The sequence below is a fragment of the Scardinius erythrophthalmus genome (genome assembly GCF_964197995.2).
Source record: "Scardinius erythrophthalmus genome assembly, chromosome: 23".
In the NCBI taxonomy this organism is placed as follows: Eukaryota; Metazoa; Chordata; class Actinopteri; order Cypriniformes; family Leuciscidae; genus Scardinius; species Scardinius erythrophthalmus.
Window position 1 is genome coordinate 19,276,678 of NC_138243.1, and position 26,271 is coordinate 19,302,948.

Consider the following 26,271-nt stretch of genomic DNA (forward strand, 5'->3'; position numbering starts at 1 on the left):
ATAAGACTATATCTGTCCTCTTTAACTGCAAATAATCAAATAATGCAGCTCTCTTCTCAATGCCCCGACAACCATTAATATTAAAAGAACCTATATTAAATGAAGTCATGGGGATAAGATAAAAAAATGCAAAGAGCAATAGCACAAACACCACAAAACTAATCATAATCTTAATAGTTTTTCGCAGATCGAGTCTTCATTCTTTTTCTTGTATCACACATGAATTTCTTAAGTCGGTAGCGTTTTGGTTGATCAAGCTCCTCTAGAGTAGCTTTTCTCATGGCAATGGCACATGACTCATTGAAAAGCCTCAGACTTGGAAAAAACTTTTCAATTTTTGGTCTCCGTTGATTTTTTGTAGAATCAAGAAAATGATTCAACTGTTCAACCGTATAGTAGGATACATTTGTTTTAGAAGTGGAACTTCCTTGAGAGGTTGCATCAATGCTCTCTCCACAACTATCTGAGTATTCACTGTCAGAATCATAAAGAGAGCGTCCATCATGTTCCAAACCATCTCTAGTCTCATTATGCGACAAGTTATCTATTTGTGAATCCGTCAAATTCGTCGCTCCCTCAAATTCCACTTGTTCTCCAATGTGCTCAGAAACCCCAGCGCTATCAGCACCAACAGGTTCTGCACCATCCTGTTTTTCTACACGATCACCAGCAACATTTTCACTCAATACATCAGGAACAATGGGGACCACATCAGAGTTATCGACACAACCAGACGAACTAAGTTCACTAAGGCTGTCACTAACTTTTTCAGAGTTCTGAACAGTTTTATTGTCATTGTTTTCATCAGGAGTATGATTTACCTGCTCATTAACAGTGACTGACTCATCCCCATTGTTAACTTGTTCAGCGTCCTTTTTTGTGGGACACGTTTGTCTAGTATGTCCATGCTTTCCACAGACAAAACATCTCATTGTGTCGGAAGTAATGAAGATCGTATAATCCTTACTCAACACTGTCAGCTTCACTGAAACATTCAAATCCTGATGTTCAGCACTCAAAATCATAAAAATTTGTCTTCTGAAAGACATGATGTGTTTTAAATCTGGGTTTTTTATTCCCAGAGGAATCATCTTCATTGAACCGACGATTTTGCCGTAGCGCGCAAGAATGCGTTCAAGCATATCGTTGGAAATAAACGGCGGGACATTTGAAAGAATAACCTTTTTTGAAAGGTTAGACAGCGGCAGTACAGGAATGAAATTATCTCTCACTGATACACCACACTCAACTAAATGATCCACCATAGTTACTTCTTTCAGAAAAACAACAAGAGCTTTATTCATCCTTGACGCAGACAAGATATTTTGTGCACCAATTTCATTTCCGATTGCTATCAAGCAATCTTCCACCGACACCGAATCATCTGGTATGCATTTGCAACCATGTCGGGCAGTCAAGTTTGAAAAACCGTCTGAGTTTGAACCCATAATCACCACACGACTGGACTAAAAATAAGCCTGCTACAAACTACTAACTAGCAAAATTATACAAAAGAAAGAAAAGTTAGAAGGAAAGTTTAAAGCACTCACTCAAGAACGCCGTCACTCATTCACTCGCAGTCGCACGCTTCCCACAATCACTCCGCACATGCGCACGAGAGAGAGAGAGAGAGAGAGCGAGAGAGAGAGAGCGAGAGAGAGAGAGAGAGAGAGAGAGAGAGAGAGAGAGAGAGAGAGAGAGAGAGAGAGAGAGAGAGAGAGAGAGAGAGAGAGAGAGAATGTTCAGTACATGGGGATTATTTGGATGCCATGATTGATGAGGGCCAATAGAGGGAATTTCACCAGGACACCGGAGGTACACCCCTCCATTTTATGAGAAGTGCCATGGGATTTTTATTGACCACAGAGAGTCAGGAGGACTTTGGTTTAAAGTCTCATCTGTAGGGTGTTTTCATAATCGTTGGAAGCCAAAATCTAAACCGAAAAATCAATTACGATTAATCACACAGCCCTAAATATGAGGTCTGAAAAGAAGTTTGTCTTTTGGCCCAAATTACCCTAGACCTTGGATACATTATGCATTTTTAAACATGACATTTTTGGGGATAAATAACTTCTTTCACAACAGAGAGAAATGCTTCTTCCTGAAAATGCCACGTTTTATTTTGTGTATGATTCCCTTACTCCAGTCTCCCCTACTGACTAGATATTCTGTGGGGAAAAAACTGAATAAGGAGAGGAAGTAGAGCGAGCTTGACAAAAGGAGGATTTGAACACAGGTCTATTTGCGTCAAAACTTTCTGCCATGCGCCTTACCTCTACGCTATTGCTATGATTGCCAATGCAGCGTATTCCGTAATTTTGTCTGACCCAACCAGACGTCAGTGGGCGGAGTTCGTGTAAGTAGACTCTGCCAATAAGGTAGGCTGTCTGCACTTAGTGTAAATTGACATTCCGATAAAATGTAGTTGACCAAGCCTCCTCTCGTCTACTAATGCTCAGTCAACAAAATTCTTACTGACCCCAAACATTTTAACAGTAGTGTATGTTGTTTGTATATGTGGATATTCAGTTTAACTCAAAGAAAACTTTTCAGTCAGCCTAACAGATTACAGCTTACTAGAATGAGAGGGCATTCCAGTTTGGCTTTCCAGTTATGTGTGCTATATGCACAGATGATTGCTGACCCAACTGTGGTTTGTAGGTGTGCTTTCTGAGGCTGACACTATCTGTGTTTTGGTAAATTGAGTTGTTTCCAGTCCTGTACTGTTGTCAACCATGTGTAAAATGTTTAGGCTGCAATTGGCAACAAGTCAGCACCAGGTGCACAAACTTTTGCTCATGTAACAACAACTGACCTCATTCAATATGCCAACTATGTCCACCATGAATGGGAAGCTTTCTTAGAGGCTCTGAGTGTTTGCAATCAATGAACACTTAAAGGGATAGTTCGCCCAAAAATTATATTTAACCCATGATTTACTCACCCTCAAGCCGTTCGAGATGCATATGTCAATCTTTTTTCAGACGAACACATTTTCAGTTATTTTAGAAAATGTCTTAGATCTTTCAGTGGTTATAATGTGAACCTATGGGGTCCACCTCCTTCAAGTCCAAAAAATGTGCATGCATCATTCACAAAAGTAATCCATCCGGCTCCAAGGGGATAAACGAAGGCCTTAAACGAAACGAAACGAAACGAAAATAACGCGCGTTCACGGAGATGAATGCTGGCGTATGACGTAGGACGTAGCGTAGGAAGCGTCGTGACGCAGAACGAACGTAGAGTTTTGTTTTGCTCTGCTCTCTGGCTGCGCTGTCACGTTCGTTCTACGTCACGACGCTTCCTACGCTACGTCCTACGTCATACGCCAGCATCCATCTCCATGAACGCGCGTCGACCGCTACCAGAAGCCAGTTATTTTCGTTTATAAAGTTTTAAATATGTATATTTTTTTACGACAAAACCGCACGGATTTCCCCTTAGAAGGCCTTCGTTTATCCCCCTGGAGCCGGATGAATTACTTTTGTGAAGGATGCATGGACATTTTGGGACTTGAATGAGGTGGACCCCATAGGTTCACATTATAACCACTGAAAGATCTAAGACATTTTCGAAAATAACTGAAAATGTGTTCGTCTGAAATAAGATTGACATATGCATCTCGAACGGCTTGAGGGTGAGTAAATCATGGGTTAAATACGAACTATCCCTTTAATTAATTAACTGATTGAGCTGACTAATTGACTGGAGACTTCTTCTCTTTTTTTTTGTAGTTCTAAAATCTTCACTATTGCATAAAGTGTCCAAAATGCTCATAGTAAAGTCAAGAGTAAGATAATTATGTCATGTTGAATAGCTAATATTTTCAAACGGCAATTTTTCAGTCAATTTTTTTTCTTGTGCAGTCAACAGTGAAAGCGAGTTAATCATTTTTCTAGACAAGATATGAATTGAATGCCATCCACTATGAAATAATTATGTTTTAAAGGAAAGAAGTGTGCTGTCAAGACTCCATCAGAACAGATTCACAATACACGATAAGCAGACGACAAACCCTTTGTTTAACAGCTTTGTCCCAATGAGATTTTTTTATTATAGCCATCTGCCAAAATACACTGCTCTTTTTGCCTGAATTCCTAATGTTGATTCCAATATCTAAAGAGCAAAATTGCTGATATACAGTAAATTTAAATATTGTGAAATATTACTACAATTTAAAATTGACGTTTTTCTTTAACATATTTAAATATCATTCATTTATGTTACAAAAGATTTGTTACTTTTGATAAATTTAAAATGTCCCTATTAGGCCTATGCTTTTTAAAAGGTTCCTAATTTTCTATTGGAGGTCTCCTACAATAGGTTTACATGCATCCAAGGTCAAAAACACTTTAATGTTCTCATAACATAAGAATTGCAAATTACCTAATTTTTCTCAGAGTCGAAAAACGATTTGTTCGGAGATTCAGTCTCTCTTAACTAGAGGTCTTCTCGGGTTCTAAAATCTGTACCCGACCTAGGGCTTGCATAGACTAGTCGAGTAGTCGATAGATCGACTACTTCAACCACTAGTCGACGCTGTCGGAAACAATCGACTACTCGAGCGTCCGTTAACCATAAATTAATTAAAAATGGCGAACGTCACCAACAGACAGAAGTATTTCATCAAGGATGACAAAAATATTGTACTTGGCCAACTCTGCAAGAGGCCGTTCACATATTGCGTCTAAAAACGTGTGGAAAGCGCGGCCGTGCCGCTGTCTCCTACAAGCGCTTGTGCTCCCATGGCGTCTGTCGTTGCAATGCAACTACTAGATATATTTCTGGAGATGAGAAGGAAAAACCCGCCTGGAAAAACTAGCGCACCACGTTGCTTCCATTATGAGTGCGCTTGCTGCGCGCCTACATTTGAAATGACGACCTTGAGCGGGAAAAAGATGCGATATGTGAACGGCCCCTAGAAGCAGACGTCTGAAATGAAAGGCAAGAACGGCTATTTATTTGGCTTTAGACTGTTACATGAAAATTTAAAAACTAAACGTCATAATTACAATGTTTTGAGAGTTTACTCATGTAATTGTTGCATTAGGCTATGAATTAATAATGTTTATTGATAAGATCTAGCTATTTCATGTATTTTCATTTACAGTAGCATGAACCACGAGTAGTCGAGTAACTCGAGTATTGTTTTGATAAGAAATCGACTAGCAGAAATCAGTAGTCGTGCAACCCCTAACCCGACCCGAATCACTTCTTACCCGAACCGGACGTGCATAAATTAATTTAACGGCCCAGTTTGTTGTGATTGGTCTACCGCCTTACCATGTCTGGATTTCAGCTCCGGAGCCTTCCTTGGCACTTAATACACAGGGATACGGACAGTAATGATGCCTTTGGTCCCTCCCTCCTCCCCTCCTCCCCTCCTCCCCTCCTCCTCTCCTCCCTCCTCCCTCCTCCCTCCTCCCTCCTCCCCTCGTATCAATTCCAGCACGAGTCCTCATCCTTTTGAAGTGCATGTAAAGTGGATTCGCTGCACTGGAAACAGCGTCTTCTCGAGGGCAGGTCAAAGTAGACATCATTTGTGGACAGCCAATGAAGACCATAGGCTGGCATTATGCAATTTTTTTATGTAGGTATGTAACAGGAAGTTAGACAGGAATTACTGTTGATTGTTTCAGCAGTTCAGAATCGGCCATCTACACACCACATGAAAGGTTCTAAAAAGTAATAGGGGCAAAGTATATTTCTTTAAAAAACAAATTGCAGACCCCAAACTTTTTAACGGTAGCGTACAATGTTTGTTTGAGATCTTTAAAACAATTGAAAATAATTTTTTTGAGATTCTTTAAAATACTTTGATCACATGTTCTTGGTGGTTTTGAAGATCTTTGTTCATGCTGATGATTGCAGTGATCAGAACGCAGGGGTTCTGTCCTCAAGGGCTCAGCTCTGTACCCTGAGTTTAACTGTCCTAAACACTCTCCCAGCTGCCCCGGTCCAGCCTACAGCCAAACACACAGACACCACATCATCATCAGCCGCCACCTGCTCGGCTCTTATGCATAAGTAGAAACTGCCACTGTTAGGCTCTCTGAGGTGAAGGGGCATGTTTGAGCGCACTAAACGGCTTTAAAATCCACCGAAGACAAAGCATCTGAAATAATGATCAGCTGTATTCTCTCTGTTTGTGTGTGAGGGTGTAAGGTCATTGTCTGAATTGTAGGGAACAGGAGGCCTGTGCAAGGATTAAGCTGTCTGCTCACATGCTGTTAGATCAGGCATCTGGCATTACACACACACACACACACACACTACTTCTCGCTGTTTCACTGATGACATTTTGCGGAACATGTCCGTGGAGAACAGGGGACTTTTACCTCTCTGTAAGTTTATTAGGAACTACTGCTTTTAAACGTTTTTTTGACGTGCATGTTATTAATGCAAGTTATTTTAACAGTTTGTTTAAGAATAGTACTCATATTTCTGTATTTTATCAGTTGAGACTTTGCATTCACTGTTTCTCAAATTGTGTCACCCACGTCTCTTTGAGAAGGCGGGATTTGCATAAATGTAAGTCTTTGATGGGCTCACTTTCAATTTGTGCTTCCACTTTAGAGGCAAAAGTGACTAAATCACATTTTAAGTAATCTTTTTGGTGTTTGCGGCTTTGCACCAGCTCAAATGCTTAATAAACAGTGTTATTGATATGTGTTGAACTTAACTCGCTCTGAAACGCTGGGCCAGGCTGGCATCTGTAGGAGGAATAACAAATGGAGTCTTTTTATTAGGTTTTATTTACATATAAATGCATTCTCTCTTTCTTTAAGATGGAATAGACTGCAAGCTTCTGTTTGAAAGATGCTTCTTTTGTTTGGTGGAAAATGCCTGTTTTGTGGTACAGCTTTGGCAGCGTTATATTGTCTCCTGAGCAGCTTTACATGCATTATCACATGCAAAGGACTCATGTGGTTCTGTTGATCAATGCAGACTCTCTGTTATGAAGTAGGGTTAGCTGATTGAATGTTTTTTTTCCACTAAAACTGTATTTGTCTGTGAATGGGTAAGCAAAAAATGTATTTTGTTTTATTTAAATGTACATTTTTGCAATTCACTTACAGTGCTGTGACAAATGCATTTTTTTTTTAAAGTACAAATAATTAACATGTTCTCTCAATGAAAACATCATTAAAACTGCAGGTATAGAAATACAGAAATTAGAAAATGTTATCAGTTTAAAATGATTTATAGTTTGTCACATAGCTGGACACTGTAGCTACTTTTACAAATGTTATGCAAACTACCCACATATTTGTAGGTTTGCGTCTCTGCAGGTTTGTAATATTTATTGTCACGTGAAAAAATCTGCTCATGAGATTTTGTTTCCTGTATTTTTTATGTGGGATGCTTTCTATATTTTGACAAAATGTCATCTGGTGCTGAGCACATTTAATCCACACATTCTATATACTGTAGGCACTTCAAACACACAGAATGTTCTTTTCTCCTCTCTGAAAGCAGGAGCTTAGTTCATTCCAAGGCAGGATCTGTAACATTTAGTACAGCATATGGTGGCTGGATTCACGGCAGAGCAGCTGACTTTTACCCACCATGCATTGTGGCTTAATGTAACTGTCGCTTTTAAATCTGTGTTGTCCAGGCTGAACGAGCAGAGCTCTCCAGATGGTCCTTGCGAGTACTTGCACTCTAGTTTAAATATTTGGATATCTCTGACGTCTCTGTTTAGTATCTCTTGAGGCAGGGTGGAAGAGAGTTGACCCACAATAGTAATACAGCTCACAGAACCTCTGACCTCGTTTAGTATCACTTAATAGAATTACCTTTGTCTTCTCAAAAAAAATAGTGTACACAGAACACAGAGTACAACAGAAATTAAAATATTGTATCTAAATGAAAACAATTATATATGTATTTATTATATATTATTATTTATAAATTATTATAATTATTAATAATTAATAAAAATATTAATAAAATAATACAAATTAGTGTGTGTGTGTGTGTGTATATATATATATATATATATATATATATATATATATATATATATATATATATATATATATATGAATGAGAATTGTATCAAAATATTCACTCATAAATGTAATTTACAGGTATATATAATATTTCTCAGTTACCTGTTTCCTGTGTTTCCTTTGATTTGAATTTTTATTTTGATGGCTGCAACACACTCCAAAAAAGTTGGGACAGAGCCATGTTTCACATGTGTCATATCACCTTTCCTTTAATTACAGTTTTTGGAATTGGATACTAATTGTTGAAGTTTTCAAGTGGAATTTTTACCCAATCTCGCCTGATACAAGACACCATTGTCTGATTCTCCTTTTCATGATGGGCCATACATTTTAAATAAGAGACAGATCTGTACTGCAGGCAGGCAGTCAAGCACATCCTCTCTGCGGTGCAGAGTGTCTACGAAACAACTCTGTTGTAGCACGTGCAGAATGAAGCCTGGCATTGTCTTGCTTTCCAGGAAATATGTCATCTTGATGGCAGTGTATGTCTCTGTATAATCCCAATATATGCCTCCACCTCAATGTTACCTTCACACACATGGAAATCACCCATGCGTGCACTGAAGCACCTCCATACCATAACAGATGTTTGCTTTCGCACCTGTCGCTAGTGAAAGTCTGGACGGACCATTTCGTCTTTGGGACTGAGAACTCAATGGGTCACATTCACCAATCATGCGTAGTTTTGCGCACGCAAAATTTGTGCGTGAAATGTGCGTACGAACAATTTTAAGAACAAATCACGATTCACTAAAAAATGCGTATTAAAATGTATTCTAAATTTAGGAAAAAATATAGGAACAACTGAAAACGGTACTTACTCTGTACGGCCTTATAATCGTGTTTAGAAGTTATATTTCATCCTAACACGACTATAATTGTATTATTACATATATACAATTATATAATATTATTTCTCTTATATGTATCTAAAATACATTCCATCATAAGAGTTTAAGAGTAAGAAAAGCTGCTTTATAGCTTTAGCTGCAAGGTGTCTGAATAACGCAGATATATGCGTATGTACAGCTGGCTAATGAGAGGTCTGTAATCTGGATCTGTATAAAAGGTGTTTATTGTGAGAACTGGTGAGAATGGCACACGGCTGCTCATTTAGAATACTCCAAATTCACTAACATCAGAACAATGTTGAGAACAAATTCATGTGTGTACGAACGTTGTGAATTAGGCAGAGATTTTTCGTGAGAAGTTCTCCTGTGCGTACAAACACAAAATAATCCAAGCAATTATTAGTGATTGAGACCCAATGCCCGTTTTTCCCCAAAGCAAGCTGAAACGTGGACTCATTTGACTGCAGCACACATTTCCACTGTGTTTTAGACCATCTGAGATGAGCTCGGGCCCAGAGAACTCGGTGGCATCTCTGCATAGAACTGATGTATATCTTCCTCCTTGCGTAACAGAGATTCAAGGTGCATTCCTTGATGCAAATGCAGACTGTGTTAGGTGACAACAGATTTCCAAAGTACTCCCGAGCCCGTGGTCCTATATATAACACGGTAGCATGATGGTTTCTGTGGGCTTAAAGGTCATGCACATTCAACGGAGGTCTCCTGCCTTGCTCTACACAAATTGAGATTTATCTGGATTCCCTGAATCTTTTCACAATATTATATATTGAAGATGGCGAAAGGCCTACACAGCCAACCTGTGACAACATTACAATGTTCCCACACATATGCTGTAAATGTAAAACTTAGTTGTTGCACAGTCATGGCAATTATTGGAAAGCCCTACATATTTTCTCATTGTGATTTGACTTAGCTAAGCTAGCTAGAAATTTGTGCCTAATCTCACTTTTTTGACCCAGAAACACAAATTAATCTGTACCATGGCTGCCTCTCAAATATCTGACTAAACAAGCATGTGTTCGCCTCCTTTCTCTCCCTCTGTCTCTCAACCTTCTTTTCTTCAAACTGTGCTGTATTCATTTAGATGCCAACAAATCAATCTAATAAATTGCCTGTGTTTAATTTGATCTGCTACCAGCTAGAGATTATGTTGCTTTTTAATCCACAAGCCCATTTAGGCAAAGTGGCAAAGCTCAAATAATACAACCGAATTTGAGTAGGGATTAAAAAGACATTTATAGTGTTTCTCTTTCTCTCTCTCTCTCTATGTAGATATCCAGGAGTTTTATGAAGTGACCCTGCTGAACTCTCAGAAGAGCTGTGAGCAGAAGTTGGTGGAGGTGAATCACATGGCTAAGCAGTGGGAACACACTGCCACCAGTTCGACATTACCCACCGAGGGTCCGCAGCCAGCTTCCACACCGCCAGAGGTGAGACAAATAAAGAATCATGCACATAGACCTCAACTGGCTTTGCTTCAAACACATGCAGAATAGGTCACAGCTACTGTAGTATTATTGGAGCTTTGCCATCACAGGAATAAATTACAATTTAAATATATTAAAATAGAGTTATTTTAAAGTGTAATGTATATTTTCCCAACAAATATGCTATCCATTACTTTGCTCGTCCATGGCAAATTCACACAATACACGCAATATACTGAATTTGTCACGGATTAGTAAAGTAATGGATAGCACATTTGTTTTCAGAAGCCATGCATCGTGCTGCCCCAGAACACAGGCTATTTTGGCATGAGCTGACAGATGAAACATAATTTTATAGTTTATTTTGGATCTTTCTGAAGTCTATAGCTTGTTGTGTAGTCCAGTTCAAGAGAGGACAGTCCTCTTGGGTAAGGTTTTATTTGTCAGCATAGTGTTAGTGGACAAAAACTGCAGTCTCTCATAACTCCAGCTTCTGCTTGTTGGTCACACTGGATGCACAAACAGAGCAGAGGCAATTAAGGCTGCGCGATATCGGAAAAGTCTGACATTGCGATATTTTGTTTTCCTGCAATATATATTGCGATAAGAAAACAATTTCACTAGATAGCTTGAAACACTATTTGGAAAGAATTAATCATTCTAGAATGGTTGGGGTGATTTTGTAGGGGAGTGAATCTGCATAGAAAATAATAAACAAATTACAAGCATAGATAAATACAGTTGAACAAAAATACAAATTAAATAAACAGTGCTTTATGTTTTTCAGGTTCATCTAACAGTATTCAGGTACATACATTGATCTCTTCTGAAACTGCAGAAGACATACATATGATTCTGGGGATTAAAATTCTGCTTTGCATGTAATCGTGATTCTGCTCTTGGGGAAAATATAGACCTTAAAGATTTTTTTTTTTACATTTTCTCTTGAAATGGCTGGAAAAGCACCCTTTGAGTGTGTTTGAGGCCTTGTCTGTCATGTGGCGTGATGAGGTTGAGTGGAAAGGCTTGTGACAGAATAATGTAAGGCAATAAATGAAGTTGTAGATATCTGAAGAATACAAATGGCTTCAGAGCTGTATGCAGGCTTTGTCTTCTCAGACACTGGTGAATTCTGCAGCACTGCTTAGGTCTGCTGACGCATCAGCGCTCACAAAAGCATCAAATGTGTCAATCAAACACCTACTGATAAAATGTTACAAGTGTACTAGGAACTTGTGTGATTAATGACTCTAATTTTCTGAGAAAATTAGATTATATTGGACTAAATTATTCTGCTCAGCGGATTTCATTTAAAAATGCATAGCAGAAAGATTAAAGCTTGTTGTATTTTCAACTGCTTAGTTAAATGCAAAACTTAATTTCAGTTTCAAATATGCATATAATGTTTTCATGTATTAATGGGTGTTTGTATTTATTATTTTGTATTTTACCAGGTTGATAACTGTATTAATGTACCAGTGTAAATTTAGACTGCATTTTTTGTTGTCGCATACAGCCACTAGGGGGAAGCTGTCTCTGTGTGAACTGTGTGTCTTGATCCCAGTGTCTCATGGTCTTATTGGACAGAAGGACATCATCTTAACATCAGCAGCATCTTTAAATCTGTAGATATCTTCACTGAGCCTTTAAACTTTAGCATACGAAAATATTTACATACTACATTTAACAATAACGTAAATGCTATTGGCTGTGTTAGTCGTCATTGTATGTCTTTTTTTGTTGAGGAAATTAATCCTATATTCAGCAATGATGCATTAAATGTCTTCTTTATTTATTTAAAAAAAAAATCTGTTCTTTTAAACTTTTTTCATCAAAGAATCCTGAAAAAAATGAATCAGTTTCCACTAAAATATTAAGCAGCACAATTGTTTTCAACACTGATAATAATAATAAGTACAGTATTTCTTGATATATCAGCATATTCAAATGATTTCTGAAGGATCATGTGACAGTGAAGACTGGAGTAATTATGATGAAAATTCAGCTTTGCCATCACAACATTAAATTACTTAATTTTAAAATATATTAAACATAGAAAACAGTTATTTTTAAATTGTAATAATATTTCACAATGTTAAAGTTTTTACTGTATTTTGATCAAATAAATGTAACCTTGGTGACCATGAGACTTTTTTCAAAAACATAATATATATATATATATATATATATATATATATATATATATATATATATATATATATATATATATATATATATATATATATATATATATATATATATATAATTTATTTTTATTATTTCTCGTTTTAAAACAACTTTCTTCAAATATGGACATTCTGAGTGTCCGTCTTTAGTATAGTGTTTAGATGAAAGGATTTTGAAATTAATTTTAATTATAAATGCTCACAGTTAATCATTTATTTGGCTCGCATACGTATGTGAGTGTCTGTTATTGCACTATGTTATATAAGGGTTGTGTTTGTGAATTTCAGACTGGTGCTTCTGGCCTTCTCTCTTTCTTCAGCCTGCCTTATACATTATACATTATTTGTTGACATAATTCCAAGCAGAATTTTAACTTAAAAATAAAATGCTCTTTAAATAAATGTATAATGTATAAAAGCAATATATCCCTTGAAATCCTGCTGCTTATCTGAATATCCTCCATGCTCTTGAATATCAAGAGCTATGAATATCGACGCTCACTTGCTTGTGTGAGAATGTTTGAATATCAATACTGAAGTGAATGTAAATAAGATCAATATCAAATGTTACATTAATGCTCCAAAAACATTACTCGTATGGTTAAAGTGAAATACTTCAGGAGTCGACCAGACATTAGAGATGTAGATGACTTCTGAAAGTGTGTGTGTTTTTGTCCCCAGCTGAGAGGGAAGAGCCGCATGGAGCTGACAGTGGAGGAGCCTGCTGTAGGAACCACCAATACAGAGGTGAGAAACAGTCTTCCCACATTCTGTTCAATTTTCTGACAGATGCAGATTGCCATGTGGCAGTTTTTTTACCCCAGCTACACGAGTTATGCAGGCAGAGAGGTTTTTCTCTTCGAATGGTTTATATTCACTTGGAGGGACGCCATAGACTGTTGATAAGTGCTTTATTGATTAAAAAACAGTGAGAGGTTTTGAGATGAGTTTTTCATAGGACTGCAGTCCGTTATCAGAATCAACATGCAGGGACATTTTCTGAGTACTTGTGTTTATCACTTTACAGTACATACTTATTGTTTGCACTACTGGATCTAAAATAAAATAAAATAATTATGAGAACCAGTGCTATTTATATGCTATCATAGTATTTATTAAGATGTTGAATCAGCTTTTAAGTATTATTTATATACTATTTTAGTATTTATTAATATTTTTAATTACCATTTATTTTTATATCGTCAGTTTTTGTTTTAAATTTGTCATTTATTTTATTTATTTTTAATTATTAGTTTATATATTTCTATTTAGCTTTATTTTATTTTTATAAATTATTTTTATTTATTTATTTTTATTTTATTTCAGTTAGTTGCCAATGCAACATTTAATAAAAACTTTTTTTTTTTTTTTTTTTTTTTTTAAGTTGAATGTAATAGTTATATTTTATTCCAGCTTTCTATTAGTTAATGAAAACATTTTATTCTAAGTTTTGGTTAACAATAACAACACTAATGAGAACAATAGTCTTCAGTTATAATTTGAAATGTGCCATATTACAAAACTTAAATGCACTGTAAATTAAATTTATATTGTCTTTATCTGCAACCCTTAACATACATTTGACTGTCTATTTCTTCCATAAAGTCCATGTGTTTTTTATTTTATTTTTAAGAAACAAATAAGAGAAAGCTTATTGCAGTATTTAACCGCAGTATTAAAGTTATCTGTGGTTGGTGATAGCAATATTAATAAATGACTTGTTCTCTTTTAGAGAAAGCTTTCTTAATTATCTTTACACTAATTGGCAAGGGAACTCCTTACACCAACGGGACTTGAAATATGTCAGAGAACAAAGTGTCACTTAATTTAAACCACATTTAAACATCATAATTTAGACATTTTTCTGGCATTTTCTGCAGTCTCAGATTTAAAAAATTTCATTGAAAATTGGCTTTAAAAATTAACATTATTATACACTGATGAGCCAGAGCGTTTTGACCAGTCACAGGTAAAGTGAATATCGTTGATCTCTTTAACAAGAGCCAAATCATAATGGCAAGGCAACTGGGTCAGAGTATCTCTGAAATGGCAAGGCTTGTGGGTTGCAGTGGGGAGAATTTACCAACATTGGTCCGAGGAGGGACAAACCACAAACCGGCGACAGGGTGTTGGACGCCCAAGGCTCATCGATGAGTGAGGGCAAAAAAGCTGTCCCTTCTGGTCCGAGCCAACAGAAGGTCTATTGTGGCACAAGTCACACAAACGTTTAACGATGGTTATGGGAGCAATGTCACAACACGCAGTGCGTCGCATTCTGCTGCATAGCCGCAGACCAATCAGAGTGCCTATGATGACCCCTATAGAAGCGCCTATAATGGGCATCAGCATCAGAACTGGACCTTGGAGCAGTGGAAGATGGTCATTTTTGTCCCGAAATGTGTTTTGTGCATCCTGGAAAGTCAGCTTTGGAAATGGGATTTAAAATCAGTCTGGCGGCATTTGTCTGCATGCCATGTAATATTAGTGGGTGGCTTGTATCGAAAATTGAACTGTGTGTTTGTGTGTGTGTGTGGGGCCAGATTCTGCCTTTTCACTAGTACAGCTCCCATCTCGGAGGCGTGTTGATCTCCAGTAATTGCCACCACTGTCTAACTCAACTAGCTTAGATGCTCTCAGAATTTACACAGCAGTGAGAAACACTTATGCATACAAGAACACAGGCTTATATTCTAAATCCCATTTCTAAACTATTTCAGCACATACTGCATAGGGCGACACGTCACGTTATTGCTCTCACCTTGCGTTAATTTAAATTAGCGTCCACCAGTTTATTCATTGTTCTGTTTATTCTAAGCATGTGCTGCAGTTTTGTCGTCTAATGCTTTAAATGCTTGCAGAATGAATTCTGATTTGCTACCAATGATTTTTATCGTTCATCAGCTGGAATTTCTTTTTCTGAAAGTGATTCCCAATTCCCATTGTTTCTCTGTGCTGTTATCGTTATAGTTGTGGTGTGGGCTCTGCTTTTCTTTTATATTTACAACAATTTTAGAACTATGCGTTTGATGTGTTATTAGTGACCCACATATACTCAAGTCCAAATCAAGGACTCTGAGTTTGAGACATCTGTGGCTTTTGTTTTTGAAAAGAGGGCAGAGCCAATTATAGGCAGGCACAAAGACAAACCCAAATATACTGTGGCTGGACTAATACAGAAAGAATAGAACTGTGGAAGTCCAGACATCAGGGTGGAGTTTGAAATGAGAGCTTTTGCTTTTTCTGAATGAATCTGTGCCGACTCCCTCTTTTGTTACTCAAGTGGGACATCTGATTATCTTGAGGTCACTTGCAACACCTCGCTCATAGATTCATACACACAGAGCCCTTGCGGCTCTACCAGATGTCTCGTCTGCACACATGAGAGAGCAGGACTGCCCGCAGGTGTCCCATCTGTAAGCGTTTACAACGGCCCTGTGCCTTAGGTGCTCACACAGTCACACGTGCAATACACATACCTTTGTTGTTGAGTCGGACTGTAATAGAGTCATCCATAGAAAATGAGCTTACACCGAAATAGGGAGGGAGTTGCGGACACAATACCTCATGCCAAAATAAATTCTAAATCTTGCTTACACGAGAGGTTTTTTTGTGTGTGTGTGTATCATTGTCCTCAATAAAATAGCATGTAGCGCGGATTAGATGTTTGTCCACTTGACCCGGGCATTGGTGATTTGAGGGTAAACAGGGCTGGAATGATAGGTTTAAACTCTTAGTCATAGTTCCAAAGAAAAATAAACAGTACATTATGGGATTTAGCATAAGACAGTGGATTCTATCCACATGACCAAAGTGTCCATTTGTATGTGCATTATAATTAATGTTAGGAAAACAATTTGAGAGGTGATACATAAACGCAACATACATTTTGCTTTTCAGACTGAATTAAGTTGTATTAATATGTGCACCACAATAATTTCCTTAATCAGTATTGTTTTTCCAGTAAAGATATTGAAACACACGTCTTAGCTCAGTAGTTTGTGTGCGTATTTAAGCCCTGTGTTTTGACCAGGTCATTTGTCTTTTCAGTTGTTCATGTTTAGTCTGAGTAGCCTGAGTGCTTTGTTTCTTTGAGTTTATTTCTAATAAAACAACTACTGCTGCAAATAGGTCCAGCTCTTTATTTTAATTTTATCAACCGTAAGTGTGTGACAAATAGAAGTTTTTTTTTTTGTTTTTTTTTAATAATCATCGTGTTCACATGCATTTATTTAATCAACAAATACAGTAAAACAGTAATATTGTGAAATATTATTACAATTTAAAATAACCACTTTCTATTTCAATATAATTAAAAATGTAATTTATTCCTGTGACACAAAGCTGAATTTTCAGCATCATTACTCCAGTCTTCAGTGTCACATGACCCTTCATAATTCTAATATGCTGATTTGGTGCTCAATAAACATTTGTTACCAATGTTGAAAACTGATATAATAAACTAGTAACTAGTATAATAACTGTATTTTATGGGAAACTGTGATACAGATTTTAAGGCTTCTATGTTTAAAATTTATTTGAAAGAGAAATCTTTGTAACAAATGTTTTTACTGTCACTTTTAATCAAATTTATTTGTGCTAGCTAGCTGAATAAAAAAAAAAAATTCAAAAAAAAAAAATAATAATAATAATAATAATAACAAAAAAACATTTTTGAACAGTTGTGTTGTCATACTAAAAACACAATATTTTTTTTCAATGTGGTACATTTGCTGCAAACAGTTTGAAAGTATGAAAATTTGAGCCTACAACTGCTGCAGGCTATTTTTTTATTTTTCCATTAAGGTCTAGCTTTTCTTGTCCCATACCTGAACCGGTTTGTCTTACAGCAACGAACTGATGGCATTGTTTCTAATGTTTTAGAGTCCTATACTAGCCCATTAGTAACTTATTACTTTTTTTTAATTTCGTGAATATGAGGAGCCTCTCTTCTGGAAACACGGTTAGCATTGTTAGCAAAGTGGACAGTGCTTCGAGTTCATGTAAGGAGAACACAAAACAAAATGTGGCACTGTGACAGAAACTCGCTCGCCAAGTTCATGTTTGAGCTTCTGTCTAAAAGTCCTGCCGACCTTGTTTCTTAATTATTCCCCTTTGTCTGTGTGAAAGTGTTGTGGAGAGGAAGTTTAAGTACTCAGTCTATAATGTGATCGCTCAAAGCGGCTTTGAGGCCCATCTGCTGAAGGGCTTAGTGTGTGTGTGTGTGTGTGTGTGTGTGTGTGTGTGTGTGTGTGTATTTGAGAAGTGAGTCGTAGACGTAGTGTGTGCAGCAGCCATTGAGATGTCAGATGCAGAATGAAAGCCGTGATCAGGTTGCAGTTTTGCGAGGAGCTGGAACTGGAGGAGCGGACAGTGTATCCACAGCAGGTAAGACTGACAGAAGAAGAGAACGATAAGAAAGATAGTAGGCCTGGGTACTAATACAGCTTAATAGAGATGGGGGGAAGGGATGCAGTCAGCTGGTCAGCATATTGTTCTTAGTCATTCAAGAACTTCCGCTCCTTGCCAGGCAATCCGGTGGTCATCAGCCGGAAAGCCATGTGGAATTTCAAGTGCTTAAAGATGCTTCATAGATGAACTTTATGCATTTGTACAGATATGCTATGCTGTGTGTTGCTAAGTTTTTCCCATTGAACACCAATATCTTTTTTTTTTTACATAGCCATTTTTCATACAACAACAGTTAAATTTGAATTTATTTTATTAAGAGAAACACCTTGATGTACAATCTTGTTTTTAAGGGAGTCCCAACATATTCTAAATGATTAATTTACGATTTTTGAGATCATTTTTGATGTAGCAGCTAAATAAGATCATCACATTTCAAAGGCTCAGATTTAATTAAATAAATATATTTCAGAGATGAGTGCATGCACTGTTTGTTTACACATGCGCAGCTCATTGGTGTTTTCAGTGTCTACGCAGTATATTCCGCCCCACGTGAACTCCATCACTGCACCTGCTCTGAGTTTGGGTCGCTTAGCACACATTTGGGAACACAACATGCACCACTCATTTCACCAGATTTGTTATGAAAAGCATTTTATAAACCTGTAGCCCAGCTTTAAACTTAAATATTATAAATAATAGTTCAATGGTTTTAATATTTCATATGTTTAAATATGTCATTTTGATTATCAAAGATGAGTTTTAAGGGATAAAATTAATGACTGCAGGGGGACTTTTAAGTAATTTTATTCATTTTGATTCACGGTGAAGTACATATTATCCCAAATCTCTCATTAACCCCTTAGTTGAGCAAATTTTGATGCAAAAACATTCTTCACCGATAGTGTCAAGGCTGAAATCCCCCCAGCTATGGTTACATTTCTTTCTCAAGATGACTTCTCTTTTATTTATTTGTTAACGACACAAACATCTCATGTTGTTATTTTATAACTGCAGTAGGCAGCTCTCCCCTCCTGTCTGTTTATTCATTTAAACTACTGGGGAAGGTCTTGATATAAAGAACAGATGTTGTGTGATGCATCTGACCTGATGTCTGAAACATTGCTGCAGATTCCTATCTGTGACTGTTGTCTCTTTGTCTTGCATCTCACAATAATTTGCTAGCCCTGTGCACTTAAAAGTCAATTTATTTGAGCTCACCAGTGTTTTTCCTAGACAGACTGATGTTGTCAAGATCAGCATGAACTGCTTACTCAATCCTCTCTCTTAAAGAAATGTATTCTTACACTTCATTCCTCTCCACGACTGGCTTAAAAACGGCTTAGTTCTGCTTCAGATAACCAAAGGAGGAAAAATTAACTCTCAGACCACAAACAGTGACTATAACAGCAATGTTCCCAGTCGTAGTGCAGATTCTCCAGGCTAGAGTGGTAAATCTTCAGCGTCTGTGTCTGTTGTCACACGCATGGGTGTGCGCTTGTGCGGCGAGCTCCAGAGGAGGAGGGATGCTCTGTGATCTCAGCAGTCTGAGCCCCAGCCATGCTGCTGAGCAGTGGATAGCGCTAACAAGCGCCGGGCTGTAGGACTACGGCAAGACCATGCCTGCACACAGAGAGGACTCGCGCCTCTGTCAGCGTTAGCTCCAGCCGTGCCTTTCCTTCCTCTCTCTTTCAATCTCTCTCTCTCCTCTCTCATCTCTCTCTATTTGTTAATGTGGTGCTGATGAAGGGGGAACTGGCTTGAGCTGTTTGGCTCAGAATGGATTGTCTGTGTATTGTCACAACTAAGGTAAGGAGAGTGAGAGAAGATGGGAATGAGTGTTAAAGGGAAGAAGCTTTTTTTTGTACGTGTCGGCTGTTGAGAATCCAAAAGGTTTTTTTTTTGTGTGTCGTATTGCTTTGCTGTTTCTTTTAAAAGGGACTTTTTCATATCTTTTTGGAACAGAATGCTCATTGGTTTAAGTGTTGTGTTACAGTGTCGCTTCAGTGCTGCATTGTATCAGGCTTAATCCCTTGTTGCCGCTCTGTTGAGCCATCAAGGCGTAAACTTGTCGGAAACTTGCATCCACAGATAACAAGCCTCTCCATGGGCAACGGGGCTTTTAGCTCCTCACCACCGCTGGAGCCAGACACATTGCTGGTGGAATACATTATTGATGGTCAGTCCATCAACAAACAGTCCAAGGCTTTATCGGATTTTCCCGCCTTCAGTGGTGCAGGTATCCGGACGGGAAGCCTTTTGAGTGGCATTGAAGGATTGAGAGTGCCAGTCTGCTAGCAGTACTTGAACTAATGGTGTTTATTTCACTAGAGCCAAGCTGCTCTGTTTACACGCTTCTAAATATACAGTATGAGTGATTTGATCTCCGCATCTCTGTTCAGTTCAATGTTCTATTTTGGCTTGTCAGTGAAGGAGGGCTTGTACCTAATGTGTAGAGAGCTACCTCTCTCATTCACAATCAGTGTTGCAGATGCAATTCACCACCCTGTGAACTGAAATATTAATGTTTGTATTTGCGTGCTTTGTTGAATCAATGTTGGAAGTGCCATTGTGATGGTAATGTGGGGAGCTTGGCTCTGTGCGGTGAATTCCAAATGCAGCCCTACTACACCTGAATGGCAAGCACCTTAATGCTGATTTTTAAATGGCCAGGGGGTTCATGGTCTTTTATGAAACCCCTGAAGACAGCTGATTAATATTAGGCATCTTAATTTCTCCATACTTCTGAAGTACTATAGAGGTACCATGGTGCAGTGATTGTAATGATTAGTCATTTTAATTCAATAATGAAATTAATACTTTTCAGTAATGGTGTAAATGTTGTTCTTTTAAACTTTCTTTTCATCAAAGAATCCTGAAAAAGTATATTATGGTTTTCATAATATATATATATATATATATATATATATATATATATATATATATATATATATATATTAAACACCTGATTTCAATATTGATAATAATAAGAAATCTTTTTCTTGAACACTAAATCAGCATATTAGAATGATTTCTGAAGGGTCATGTGACACTGAAGACTGGAGTAATGATGCTGAAAATTCAGCTTTGCCATCACAGGAATAAATTACATTTTATTTCAATAAATAAATTATTATTATTATTTTAATTGTAATAATATTTCACAATAATATTGTTTTTGCTGCATTTTTGATAAAATAAATGCAGCCTTGGTAAGCATTTTCTTTCAAAAACATTAAAAAATGTTATCAAATTCTAACATTTAAACAGTGGTGCACTTGAAAGAAGGACTACCATGGTACATGACTAAAAAAACATTTAATTATTTTAGTGCTTTGTTAATATAAACTACACCATCCTGTCGTTTAGCTAAAGAGCAGATTTGAGTCCAGTCTCTTTGGATATTGTTATTTCTTTGTAATTTTAAGTAATTTCTGTTTTTAATTTTGTTATAGAGTTTGTTTCCACTCAGTAGTAGCCGACTGTAGATATTAAGAGTGAACTCACCTGATTCACAGAAAGCATTCATCATTCGAACAGTTTAGATGCAATCAGTGCTTTGATGTAAAAGAATCCAGTCCCAGCAGAGTTGCTTGCTTACTCAGATTTTTGCTTTCAATTCCTCAGTCACCCACTGGAATTATTTTAAGCTTTCTTGAGTTGGACTTTGTGAATCATCGTTCATGCCTTAAGAAAGAGAAGTATTTTCTGTAGTGATGTAGTGATTCCCATGGACCAGGACAAGCTTGTTATAAATATTCATTTTAATTATTAAAATTATATACTGTACATATAGATGTCTTTGCTTTTGTTTTTCTTAAGGCCTTTAGTCTTTACCGACTTTACTGTACATTGAAAATAGCTGTTATTGCTATTAAACCAAGTCATTTTTACTGCTGACCCCAGTTGTGGGAGAAGCATAGAGACTGCAACTGCTCAAGAAAACAGTCAGACTCGTTTAGGAAGCACTGTGTTTTGCGGTTAAAGGAGCACAATCCTGGTTTGCAGCAATTTAGCAGTGTAATGATTCTGTTGACAGAGATCTGGCTCATCTGTGGCACCCTGGGAAGCATAGCTCAGGACTCATAGGGTGAACCCCTACGTCTGAAAGAAAAGGTGAAATACAAGTGGGAACATAAATGGAAAAAACAGACACTTCTCTGGACTGCAGAAAACATTTTTTTTTTCTCTTTGCTCTGTTTCTGCTAGCTGATGCAAAGACAACGTTGGCCCAGTTTTATTTGTTTATAGTTATTTTGCAACGAGATGTATAAAAGTCTATATTGGATTAAACACTCAACACTGTTGAGGATTGAGGCTAGAGATATACCAATCGACCGGCTAGGCACCGGAATCGGACGATTTTCCTCATGAATGGCCCTGACCGGTAACCATCCGGTCAGTCTCGCGTCTTACCAATCCGTTTTGTTGCCAGCGGCACATGGAATAATGTCAGGTGCGTCGCTCTCTTCTCTCCGGCGGCGAAGTGACACACACCCGCCTCTTCTCACTCACTCGCCTCATTCACTCTGGCAGCGCATGAGTTGCAAGTACCAAAATGAGTGGCTTACTGCAATTAAACGGTTAAAACCACAAAATTACGTCAAAATGCCCGTCTTGGCGAGTATTCAGTTAAACACAGTTTTGGACCCTAATTATTTGAGAAAGATAACGCAAGTTTTCACACACAAGACAAAGAAAATTACTCCTGGCTCTTGTCTGAATAACTTTTGTAACTAATTGTAAGCATTAAAGCCTGGTTCACACCGGACGCCGAAGCGACGCGTAAGCGGCGCGGAACGGAGGGCGCTTCCTTTCGGCGCCCATGTTAACCTATGGTGTCGTTCACACCAGACGGTGTTCACACCGGCCGGCCCGCGCCGTGAAGCGCCAGTTTCGGCGTCTGGTCTATTTTTTGCGCGAGCCACGAGTGATCCGCGTCAATTCCGGCAGGAAGTCACACCAAGAAACACGAGACAATCCGGTCAATTGTCAAAATATAAGCATTTTATATTTTTATATTTTATATTTTTTTTATACAAAATATTTTCCGTTCCGCGCCGCTTCCGCGTCGCTTCGGCGTCCGGTGTGAACCAGGCGTAAAGCTCCAATATGTAAAAAATTTTGACCACAAGAGGGCGCAGTTTCCAACAATAACAAAGGCGAAGCTTGATGACGCTATGAAGGAGGTGACGATGGGAGATGTCGTTTTTAATGCGTTTTCACCATCTAACGATGTATCTAAATGGAATTAATGAATCATGATCACGGATGAGATAATTTATTCGTTTTTGTATTACCTGTATGTCTGATCGTATTATTTTATGTCATCATAATTAATGAACTGCAAGGAACGTGAAATGTTATGCTATATTATCCCGTTACAACTTAGAGCTATTTGTCATTAATTCATATCTATTAAAATCATCTTTATTGTAACTATTATGTTACTTGCACAATAAAAAAAAAATTGATTTGCTTACCTGTCTATCAATACACTCGCGAGAGCAGAGTCTCTGTCAAGTCCAAGATTGTTGCGCAGCTCTCTCCATCTCAAAAACGCCTGGCCGATATATATCTGGGTTTTATTCCTCCGTTTGTCACACAGTCTGCGTGTATCCGAATATGGACGCTTTCGTTTTGTTGGCACTTCAATACTTGCCAAAGAGTAATCGTGATCCATAACAGCTATAACCATACAGTCTATGGCAATAACGCTATAACCACCACTTCCGCATTTCACCATGTGATGTTCCGGTGTGGTGGAATATCACATGGTCCACACCGGAAAAAAAGGATAGTGCGGACATTGCGTCACTGAGAGGCGACATTTTTTTCCCGGGACGGACAGTTATTTAAAATCGGAATTTCTCTGAAATAAAAAATCTTTGGAGACTTTTGAGATATTGTAAGTACACAACTGGAGGAAATATATCACACTGTGCAAGTTATTTTCGGAAATTTTATTACAAAATTGTTACATATTGGAGCTTTAATCTGTATTTAATTTTTACAATGAAGACTATTCAGTGTCATTTTACATTTGATTACTTTCATTTCTGTAGTATTTTTTACCTGAATATACTGTATAGCTACCTGAAAAGCCGTGTTTATTTCATATCTCTCTTTATTATATTGCATTTATTTGTGGTGTAGTTTGAAATTTGTCTTTTTATTTGTTTGTTTTTAATGAAAATAAAATTTTGCTTTTAAGTAAAGTAGATTTTTGTTAATATATGCTTTCAATTATAGGTCTTTGAAAGAAAAAAAATCGAATCGGCAAAAATCGGTATCGGCAGGTTACACTTAAAAAAAAATCGGAATAACCCCAAAAAATAGGTACATATCTAATTTAGCCATACATATGAGTTAACAGTTTTTTTCTCAATCTCCAACTAAAACAAAAACAAAAAACAATTTCTAAATACTGTGCATGAACTAGGGCTGGGAAAAAAAATCGATTTGATTTAAAAATCGAGTTGGTAGGTCAAATCGATTCATATTTTCAAAAAATCGATTTTTTAGATTTTTTTTCTCCCAAAATAAATTTTGCATTCACCAAATCTTCCTTCAGGGTTTCCGTAGAACGCTCCCTGCGGCGCAGCCCTCGATGCTTCACGGCATCACGTCAAAAATATTAGCATGTTTAATTTTTTAACGGTCCTCCACGACGACGACGGCGCGCGAGTGAGTGAGAGTGTGTGTTCGCGAGTGAGTGAGCGAGTGTGTGTGTGTGTGTGTGTGTGTGTGTGTGTGTGTGAGAGAGAGAGAGAGAGAGAGAGAGAGAGAGAGAGAGCGTGTATGTGAGTGAGTGTGTATGTGCGAGTGAGTGAGTGTGTATGTGCGAGTGAGTGAGTGAGTGAGTGTGTGTGTGTGTGTGTGTGTGTGTGCGCGCGAGCGAGTGAATGAGTGTGTGAGACGGCTCGCGATGACTGGTCGTAAAACAATGTGTAGTCTGACATGTTTCTTGTCCACGACATGACAAGATTTTTAGGAGTCAAAATCGTGTAATCTGACAGTGACTATTGTAACAGACAAAAAAAATCTTGTAATCTGAACCAGGCATAAGAGTTAGGATTTTTTGTTGTTTTATTAGCTCAATCAATCCAAATACAGTATAAATAATTTGGATGTTTAACAATCTTTGTTGCACAGTGACTTTTCAGTTAGAGAAAGGGTTTGCCTTTGCAATTTTGTTTATGTTGATGCACTTTAATTAAATACAATAAATATATATTTTTAAAATAGATTTACAGTTCACAGTTATTTTGTTTTAAATGGGGGGAGAAAAAATCAAATCGAATCGTAAATCGAGTTTTTTATAAAAAAATCGCAGATTTTTTTAGGGGAAAAAAATCGCCCAGCTCTAGCATGAACACTCAAACAAAGATGTATATCAGTGGCAGTATATTATTGTAATTTCTCTTCTTACAATTGGGTTAATCTTTTTTTTTTTTATCTTGTAATTCCTATTTTTTACATTATTTTCATAACAATTGAGTGCTTTTGCACACTCACATTAATATGATACAATGATGTCAATGATGAAAATCATCCTGTACTGCAGTGGTTCTCAATCCTGGTCCTGGGGACCCACAGCTCTGCACATTTTATATGTCTCCTTTAACTGACACTCCCAGTTCAGTTCATAGAGCTCTTTCCTAACGAGATGATGATCTGAATCAGGTGTGTTAAATGAGGGAGACATACAAACCAGAGCCATAAAGAGAAAGAGTTGCGACACTCCCATAGACCTCCGTTGTAAATAATGGCGGCGCTTTTAACCGCCCACTTCCGGGATTTGAAGAGCGGAATAGTTCTAAACACTGTCATTTTGGCGTTGGACCCCATTCATTTACATTGCTGCGCGTCGAGTTGTTCCAGAGTTAAGTTGTTGAAATATCGACCTCTTTTGAATTGTCAACTGTCTATTTTGTATCAGAGGCCCTTTGCGATGCTTATACTGGTCTTCATTTGTACATGCACAGCGTAATTATTTATATTTTATGTTAGTTGTTTCAACCAATTTTCAAGCACTGCCTGCTAACTTAACTAGTTAGCTAGCGCGACTTCGTCAGTTAAGAGTTCGGTAATGAATCGCTGCCACCTTTATAGCAACTTTTATTTAATTTAATTTTTTGGGATATACTAACTTTTCATTATGTTTTATTGTCTTGAGTGAGGCGGCTTGTGAGAACAATGCTGGACCTCTAGGATTGTTATGGCCATCACCAGTCCTGTCTGTTTCATGGATCACCTGCCCCTGGTTTTTGCTTTTCTTGTTCACACAAGCACACCTTTTTGTTGTCTGTCATTGTTTAATAAAAATAGTTTATTTGAAAACCTTCATTTGTATCAGCAA

The 26,271-nt window shown here is 37.5% G+C and overlaps 1 protein-coding gene across 10 annotated transcripts in view; it reads left to right on the top strand.

Annotated features, from left to right (window-relative positions):
• The window catches only part of dlg2 (discs, large homolog 2), a 243,638-nt gene that overhangs the window by 27,173 nt on the left and 190,194 nt on the right, over nucleotides 1–26,271 (top strand). For 9 of the 10 annotated variants that reach the window (XM_081354624.1, XM_081354630.1, XM_081354629.1 and 6 more), the window contains exons 3-4: nucleotides 10,163–10,320; nucleotides 13,185–13,250. In XM_081354624.1, the coding sequence (XP_081210750.1) occupies nucleotides 10,163–10,320; nucleotides 13,185–13,250 (224 nt within the window). Of the gene's footprint in view, nucleotides 1–10,162; nucleotides 10,321–13,184; nucleotides 13,251–17,771; nucleotides 17,889–26,271 lie in introns of those variants that run through there. The other variant, XM_081354625.1, reaches the window with a different exon arrangement.